The 9,471-nt window shown below is 44.1% G+C and overlaps 1 protein-coding gene across 1 annotated transcript in view; it reads right to left on the minus strand.

Annotated features, from left to right (window-relative positions):
- Positions 1–3,707, minus strand: part of spon1a (spondin 1a) — a 70,446-nt gene extending 66,739 nt beyond the window's left edge. Inside the window, exons 1-2 of the mRNA XM_068315398.1 lie at positions 3,327–3,707; positions 1,962–2,068 (exon numbers count right to left, since the gene is read on the minus strand). Of these exons, the coding sequence (XP_068171499.1) occupies positions 1,962–2,068; positions 3,327–3,558 (339 nt within the window). The 5' untranslated portion in view covers positions 3,559–3,707. The remainder of the gene's footprint in view (positions 1–1,961; positions 2,069–3,326) is intronic.
- Between the last annotated feature and the right edge of the window lie 5,764 nt (positions 3,708–9,471).

Here is a 9,471-nt window from a genome sequence, read left to right on the forward strand (position 1 = left end):
TTTATGTGGAATCAACTGAAAAAAAGAAAAAAGGGCAACTCAAGTTTGCACTCATTTTACAACTTATTTGCTGGACTGAATAGCACTCAATTAGTTTCTTTGTATTTAGTAAAAGTGCATATAGTATGTAATTAAATTTAATATATCCTACAGTTTGACAATCTGCTGCCACAGTATATGTATAATGCTCTGTAGCATTCTTAAAATATGACGTTTATCATTGTGTAACAATACATGATTTCTTCTTTTCCTTTCGGCTTTTCCCTTCAGGGGTCGCCACAGCGAATCAATTGCCTCCATCTAACCCTGTCTTCTGCATCCTCTTCTCTCACACCAAATACCTTCATGTCCTCTTTCACTACATCCATAAACCTCCTCTTTGGTCTTCCTCTAGGCCTCCTGCCTGGCAGTTCGAAACTCAGCATCCTTCTACCAATATATTCACTATCTCTCCTCTGGACATGTCCAAACCATCTCAGTCTGGCCTCTCGGACTTTATCTCCAAAACCTCTAACATGTGCTGTCCCTCTGATGTACTCATTCCTGATCCTATCCATCCTGGTCACTCCCAGAGAGAACCTCAGCATCTTCATCTCTGCTACCTCCAGCTCTGCCTCCTGTCTTTCCCTCAGTCACACTGTCTCTAGACCAAACAACATCGCTGGTCTCACCACAGTTTTGTACACCTTTCCTTTCATTTTAGCTGAAACTCTTCTATCACACATCACACCTGACACTTTCCTCGACCCGTTCCATCCTGCCTGTACACGCTTCTTCACCTCTTTTCCACACTCTCCATTGCTCTGGACTGTTGACCCTAAGTACTTAAAATCCTCCACCTTCTTGATCTCTTCTCCCTGTAACCTCACTCTTCCACTTGGGTCCCTCTCATTCACACACATGTACTCTGTCTTACTGTGGCTAACCTTCATTCCTCTCCTTTCCAGGACAAACCTCCACCTCTCTAGCTTCTCCTCCACCTGTTCCCTGCTCTCACTACAGATCACAATGTCATCTGCAAACATCATAGTCCATGGAGATTCCTGTCTAACCTCGTCTGTCAGCCTGTCCATCACCATAGCAAACAAGAAGGGGCTCAGAGCTGATCCCTGATGCAGTCCCACCTCCACCTTGAACTCCTCTGTCACACCTACAGCACACCTCACCACTGTCTTACAGTCCTCATATATGTCCTGCACCACTCTAACATACTTTTCTGCCACTCCAGACTTCTTCATACAATACCACAATACATGACTACTACCCTCCAAACATCATGAATCAAGCCTGTTCTCTTCACCACCCGACTCCTGACACTGCATCACATTTACAAAGTCCTCACTTACTGTAGTTTACAGTCATTATCACTTATGTGTAACTTTTAGCATCTCTTTCCTGCTTTTCATGCTTTTTGATCCACTCCCTTCTCTCCCTTCTTCCGCCAGATGGACCTGCCTTTGAAAAACACTAATTAGAGTCAGGACTACACTAACTGTACATGAGCTGTATGAATGTATATATGGCTCTTCGATTTCTGCACGTGTGCAGCCGTAGCCCGTCAAAGCAAAGCTATGGGGAATGCAGTTTTTATACATAATGTTGAGCCTTCACACTGACATGTGAAGTGTGTCAGACTGTGCAAAGAAAATCTATTAAGGCCCTCATTTACTGTGAAATTATTTTTTCTCTCTATTCATACACATTACACATCTTGCAGTTGACATCCAGAAAAAGGATGGCATTAAAATTATATATATATATGTATGTATGTGTGTGCGTGCGTGCGTGCGTGCGTGTGTGCGTGCGTGTTTCTGTGAATTGTTATTCTTAAATGTTATGTAAATGTACCGTAACGCCGTAGCAGAGTGGACAGCGAGGTGGACGGCTTATTTCACTGAGTAGGTGAACTGTAATAAAAGACAAAAACACACAACCACTCAAGTCATTAGCTGCATTCTTACCTGAAAATGTCCTGCGTAGTCCTCATCCATGTCTCCTTCCGCACCTTCCTTAAGGGCAACAAGGATAAACCCTCTAAAATAGGAAGGGCTGGATGCAGACACAGTCACTGGATGGAAGCAAGCAGGAGTGATAAAAAGCATCAACTGATGGAAAAAGGTTTGTTAAACAAAAGCAGACTGAATCTACTACCTTCCTGAGTACATTTAGAAATAGTACCATGTTTCAGCCTTTGGAAGAGAACAGATAATACTTTTTCATCAAATTAAAATTAACTCTTGCAATGTGGCACCTGTTCTTGAGAAGGTAGCTGAGATAGCAGTAATTGTGTTTCAGCCTCATCTTTGAAGTATTTAAAGATGTTTAAGATGAATTTTTCATTCATTTTGCAATCCAGCAGAAAATTAAAGAATGTTCAATTACTGGGGGAAAATTTGATATCCTGTACTTGACAATTTTATCAGACTCTTGGAAGGAGACATTTAGACTTCAAAATTACTCTTACCTTGCATATGTGATGACAAAATAACTATAAAAACGTAATTTTCTATTACCTGATTCTGGGTCATTTTGATATTGAATTTTGATGATAGGACCCCATTGATGACTATTTCTGAAGGCCATGAAACAATTACAGTGCAGCATATGTGTAGACAAAAGGAGCTCTTGAGAATTACAAAGCAGATGGCACATACCTATTAACACCAGCCAATACATGTCACTTTACAGAAAAGAAAAAAACAGTGAAAGGAAACTGCTGGCTTTTCAAAAATCTGTTATAGCTGTGAAAAATAATAGCAAAAAGGATTTAACTTTTTTAATTATAAAATAATTTTTGTAATTAAACATGATTTGCTTTCATGCCACACAGGCTAAATATGCATGCAGGATAAAATCTAGAAACTTTGCATAGTTTAGCTCACTAACTGCTTATTACCTCCACCAAGGGCATGTTTGTGTCTACCGTGATTATGAAAAACCAAACCTTATTGGAAACGTTGTTATTGTGGGGTATCCTAAAGTTAATAGATTAAAATTGTCTAATCGTTTCTGTAAAACTAGTCTTTTTTTTATCAATCAAACTTTTATTTGTAAAGCGCTTCAACACATCAACAGACTGTTGAATGTAATTGAACCGAGACATGTTTGGGAGTAAAAAGTAACATCTGTATTATATTCTCTGTCGTGTTCACTCATGAGTTCCTATGCTTTTTGACAATCTAAACAAGTCTTATCTTTGACTTTTATATTTCTGATACAAGCTTTAGACCAACAGTGAAATTTGTCCGTGTGCCATTCCAGGTTGTCGATGCTCACACACAGTCACCGTGCTGTGCGCGAAATTCTCTAGAATTAACACCACCAACCTTTGTATGTGCTCCCCGGCTGATAGCTCTCCGGGTCTCCTTCAACACGGAGGCGAAAGTCGTTGCTGACCTCCTTCTGATTGCTCTGAGCCCGTAAAACGCGACTACAGTACCCATCTAATTTCCCGGCTCTGTCGGACGGCTCCTCGGTGAATGCAAACATATCGCAAGCTGTGGTGGAAAAGAAGCACAGCAGGAGCACAACGCGTGAATGTCGCCCGGCTGCTGTCATCGCGTTCCGGGAGTCACTGCCAAGTTGGTGAGTGCGAAGAAAGGAACAGAGAGAGATGAGAAGACAGGAGGAAATGTTCAGCTCCCGCTTCCCTTCAAGATGAGAGTTCAACTTGCCAACTGCTGAAGTTAGCGTGTGTTCGGCTAGAAGCGTAGGTCCATCCTGTGGCGAATGACGCGCAGAGAGGAGGGGGAGGAGGAGGAGAGGGAGGAGGAGGAGGACCGACTGGGATGTGCTGAACATTCGCCCTCTCGTGGAACTACACAGATTGAGCAGGGTACCAGAGGTCTGAGGCAATGGCCAAAAGACTGAGTCCTGTTTGTGTGATTTTATTCAAGGTCACAGCTATTTACTAGCACACTAGTTGAAGAAACACTGAACGGACAGACTGAGAAAACACGCTCACCATAACTGGACTGTGTGTGTGTGTGTGTATGTAACATATACAGATGAACAGTTGTCAGGTTGAATGATTACACGAGGTGTTTACAACTCCTCTTCCTTTCGTTGTTTACTGGTTTCTGGCAGAAAAAAAAGTCAACTAGTGGAATTTCAATCAAATTGTATCCTGGGGCGGCAGTGGCTCAGCGGTAGAGTGGGTGGTCCGATGTTCCAAGACGGGCTGTTCGATTCTTGCTCCCGCCCAGTCACTTTGGAGTTTTGGTAGACAGGGGGAGGCATCAGCTCACCTCCCGAGCACTGCCAAGGCTCCTTTGAGCAAGGCGCCATCCACTTTACTAAGTTGCTCATTGGAGGCACAAAGAGCAACTTGAAAAGTTTTAAAAGCAGTGTGCTTATATTGCATATGTTCTGGAGCTGAGCAGCTGGAATGAAAAGCAATTTTCCCCTTGGAGACCAATAAAGTACAGTATTTTCTGCACTATAAGGCACAGTGGACTCTAAGGTGCACCTTCAATGAATGCCCTATTTCAAAATGTTTCATAAATAAGGCGCACTGGATTATAAGACGTATCGATTATAAGGTGCACCTTCAGTGAATGGCCTATTTTAAAACTATTTTCATATATAAGGCGCACTGGTTTATAAGACACACTGTCAGTTTTTGAGAAAATTAAAGGCTTTTAGGTGCGCCTCATAGTGCGGAAAATACTGCATTGATTCTGATTCTGGTTAAACCCCCAACACTCTAAATGACATGAGCTCTTAATGGCACAGGATGGATATGAATAAAAAATAATGATATGAAGTTTTATTTGTTGTTTGTGAGAACACACTCACAACTCTGTTATGAAATGCCTAGTGTATATTTCCTTTGTCTCTTTTTAATTATCACTACCACCATGATTACTTTCTTTCTTTGTGACATACAGTATGTCCGTGCTGCTTTCATACTCACCTTTAGACCTAGCAGAGAATTTGGTCCTTCGAGCCAGATGCCAATATACCTACGGATTGGTTCCCTGTTGTTGTGTGTGTAAACAGTACTATGGACACAGCAGAACAACCTAGAATGAATAACTATACACAATCTAACAAAGGAATTACCTCCTGGTTGCTTGTTACCTCTGTCTCTTTTTATCTTTGTCGATTTTCTTTTTCTTTTCTAAATGTCATTTCCTTTTGGCTTCCAAAGCATACTATTTTCAACAGTTGTTTGTTCTCCACTGAGATAAGAACATATCACACAACTGCAACACAACACTGGTTGTGAGGTAATAAACTGAAATGCATTGATGCCACTTGTTTAAGATGAAATAAACCTTTATTAGTCCCAGGATGGGAAAATTACAAACAGCAGTATACTGTAGTGATAGCCAAGATGAACTTAAAGCAGTTCTTATCTTGTTTCCTGCCCTCTTAATCTTGATAATGTCAAGGGTTTTTTTCCTCTGCAACATTTTCACACAACACTCACACACAGTTTATTGCAGTTTTTACAAAAGAGGTGAGGAGGCAAGCAATGAGAATGTAACAACTTCTGATGGGCACTGGCAAATGGAACGTCTTTACATCTACTGCTGGGTTGATCGATGGATGATGGGGGAGGAAGGGAACCAATTCAGAAAGGCAGGTGCGCCACACTGCGCCAGCAGGTGTCATGAAAGCTTTTTGTCTCACAACCCTGCTGTGCTGAATCTTGTCAACACACTCAGTCTTCAGATTACTCTGTGTTTTCGGAGAGGTTGGCAAAATATGCTACACCCCACAAGTCATTTACATCTGCTAATTCCTCATGCTACACTTGAACATTAAAGAAATCCATTTTGTCAAAGGCATCTCCCATCCATCCATCATCTACCATTTATCTGGGACCGGGTCGCGGGGACAACAGTATCAGGAGGGATGTCCATACTTCCCTCGCCCCAGACACCTCCTCCAGCTCCTCCTGGGGGAACCTGAGGTGTTCCCAGGCCAGCCGAGAGACATAGTCCCTCCAGCGTGTCCTGGGTCTTCCTCGAGGTCTCCTCTCGGTAGGACACCTCCCCAGGAAGGCGTCCAGGAGGCACCTGGAACAGATGCCTGAGCCACCTCAGCTTGCTCTGCTCGAGGCAGAGGAGCAGCAGCTCTACTCTGAGCTCCTCCCTGGTGACTGAGCTCCTCACCCTATCTCTAAGGGTGCGCCCAGCCACTCTATGGAGGAAACTCATTTCAGCCGCTTGTATCCGGGATTTTGTCCTTTCGGTCATGACCCAGAGCTCATGACCATAGGTGAGAGTAGGAACGTAGATTGACCGGTAAATCGAGAGCTTCGTCTTGTGACTCAGCTCCTTCTTCATCACGACATACCTATCCAGCGACTGAATCACTGCAGAAGCTGCACCGATCTGTCTGTCAATCTCACGTTCCATCCTTCCCTCACTTGTGAACAGGACCCCAAGATACTTCAACTCCTCCACTTGGGGAGGAGAGGACAGCCCTCAGCAAAGGGCTTCGGACCCCATACTCCAGAAGCACTCCCCACAAGATACCACTAGGGACACGATCAAATGCTTTCTCCAGGTCCACAAAACACATGTGTACTGGTTGGGCAAACTCCCACGAACCCTCAAGCACTTGATGGAGAATGTAGAGCTGGTCCAGTGTTCCACGACCGGGACGAAAAACTCTTCCCATACCCGAGTTTTTGCCCCTGCAACTACTCAGGCTGCAGTATGCCTGGCCTGCCTGTACCTGTCAGCTGCCTCCAGAGTCCCACAATTCAACAAGATTTGATAGGACTCCTTCTTCAGCTTGACGGCATCCCTTTCTTCCGGTGTCCAGAACCGGGTTCGGGGGTTACCGCCACAACAGGCACCAGAGACCTTGCAACTACAGCTCCGAGCAGCCGCTTTGACAATGGAGGTGGAGAACAATGTCCACTCTGACTCAATGTCCCCAGCCTCCTGTGGGATCTGGGAGAAGCTATTCTGGACATAGGAGTTGAAGACCTCACTGACAGAGGGTTCTGCCAGTCTCAGGAGGGATGCCCACAGACTCTCAAAATGCGTTTGGGCCTGCCAAGTCTGTCCGACCCCCTGTTCTGCCAGTTCTGCCAGGCTCAGCCCGAAAGGACAACGTGGGCCCAACCTCTGGTGGACTCACCATCCGCTGAGGAAACCGTAGGGGACGGGTGCAGTGTGGATTGGGTGGCAGTCGACAGCATGGGGCTCGACAAACTAATCCCCAGACAAAGAGTCAAAGGCATCTTATGTGGTTTATTCACATGGATTAAATCTGCAGAAAACATGAAACTAATCAATGACTATATTTTGTTTGATTTGGAAGGTTCTTTCATTCTGACAAATAACCATTTATAACCAACACAGACACTGATTAGACTTAAAAACTGTAAACCATCACTGATTATACACTTGGTACGTAAGTAAGCACCCACCCAAGCAAACACTCCAAACGTTCTTGGCAGTTGAAAGTTTACAGAAAACCTGGCAAAGCTTTATGTACAGCAGCGATTAAAAGACATAATGAGTAGCATAACAAATATTATTTCCTCACGTAGTCCCAGTTAAACTCAAACTCAAATCTGAGGAAGAGGTGTGCAATTATCACATGGCTGGCTGTAAATATGGCTAAAGTGGCTCCGTCAATGGTGAGGGCATGATGAGATACACAATGGTGCAAACAATCATATTAAACCATAAAAAATGGAACAAAGAGTTAATCAAACACATGGGATGAGGTTTCTCCAAGCCAACCAATAGAGTCTGAAGTTGTTCTCAAAAAATCTTTTCTCTCAGGCCCCCTTTTTACCCTCTGCATATATGATTGCCTCTTTTATTACCTCAATATCTTAGAGAAATACTTTCTGACCAAGGGAATCGGGTAGGAATTCCCCATCCAGTCAATAAAATCTGGGCAGTATGGTTGAATGAGTTATGAGCTGTGAATCCCTCAACAACTATTCTTGAGCTACCCTTGAATGGAGCATTTAGCCCCCAAAGGTCCAGGGGAGCTGTTCAGAGGCAACAATAGAAGACTCAATGTACTGCTTCACTACCAAGGCAACCATGTGTATAACTAGGGAAGTGTTCAATTATGCTGAGAGTAGCTTCAACTTTAGCTGACCTTTTCTGGATAAATAAATAAACGTTCTTATATACGTTAAATTAAAACTGATTTGTGTAACATTGGGTGTGATGACAATAAAAGAGAGTGAGTTCCATAAACAGAACCAACTCACCATACTCAGCAGACTCATTGTGCATTATATTTTCCTACTTCAAAAGAAGTTTAAGGTGTCATGTATTTTTCACTGCTAGCACCGATTTGAGATACATTTGGTCTGCTGATGTGGTGACATCAATATCTGCAGTTGTTGGTCTTACATTCATTACACAGAGCAGTGTTCGAAATTGTGACCATTTTGGACGCATATGCGCTCAATTTTTATCAGTGCGACTATTAAATATATTTGGGAGCACCGGTGCGACTAGGGAAAAAAATCTGCTGCGCCTTTTTTTTCCTCTTCTCTCTCGCTCTTTCTCTCTCTCCGTAGAGCAGGGGTCACCAAACGATGGTTCTGTCCGGACCCGTGACCACTCCATGATAAATTCACGAGAGTACATCTTCTTCGCGCATTTTTACTTGCAGTTCATGGCTACAGACGGCGGGCGCTGCTCCTTCAGTTAATCCGGTAATAGCTCCACTCAGTTCAGCCAATCAGATCGTTTGTCTAACCTGCGCTGTCAGTGTACCAGGAAGTGAGACAGCTCGCTACCGCTGTGAGTTTACAGCTACAGGAGCACAGAAGAAGGGAGACAGCATAGCTCCAAACAAAGGGAGGTTAACGAGGAAAACCGCTGGTTAACAATGAGTGGATGAAATGTATGTTTATTCCTCCGTCAGGCAGTTCAAAACCATTTTACCTCATATGGTCTGAACACGGGCGGCACGGTGGCGCAGTGGTTAGCGCTGCTGCCTCACAACACGGCGGACCCGGGTTCGAGTCCCGCTCTGTGCGGAGTTCGCATGCTCTCCCCGTGTCTGCGTGGGTTCTCTCCGGGTTCTCCGGCTTCCTCCCACCTCCAAAAGCATGCGCTTCAGGTTGATTGGCCGGTCCCAAATTGACCATAGGAGTGAGTGTGTGTGTGAATGTATGTTTGTTTGTATGTGGCTCCGCGGTACACTGGCGTCGTGCCCGGAGTGTCCCCCGCCTCACGCCCTGAGACTGCCAGGATAGGCACTGGCTACCCCGCGACCTGCGTTAGCGGATTAAGCGGGTTGGAAAATGAATGAATGAATGAATGGTCTGAACACGTAGCATGGATTAAAAGTGGTAACATGAAGCGCCACTATGAAACAAAGCACAGATCTTTTGCGCAGAATTATCCCCTGAAGTCCGAGCTGAGGGCAAAATGACTGAGAAAAATGCAAACGAATGTTCACTAAAGGTATGGTGGAGTTTGGGGCAACATAAAACATCTTTTAGTGATGTTTAAAAATACAAAACAATCC

Source organism: Antennarius striatus, chromosome 1, assembly GCF_040054535.1.
Source record: "Antennarius striatus isolate MH-2024 chromosome 1, ASM4005453v1, whole genome shotgun sequence".
Taxonomy (NCBI): domain Eukaryota; kingdom Metazoa; phylum Chordata; class Actinopteri; order Lophiiformes; family Antennariidae; genus Antennarius; species Antennarius striatus.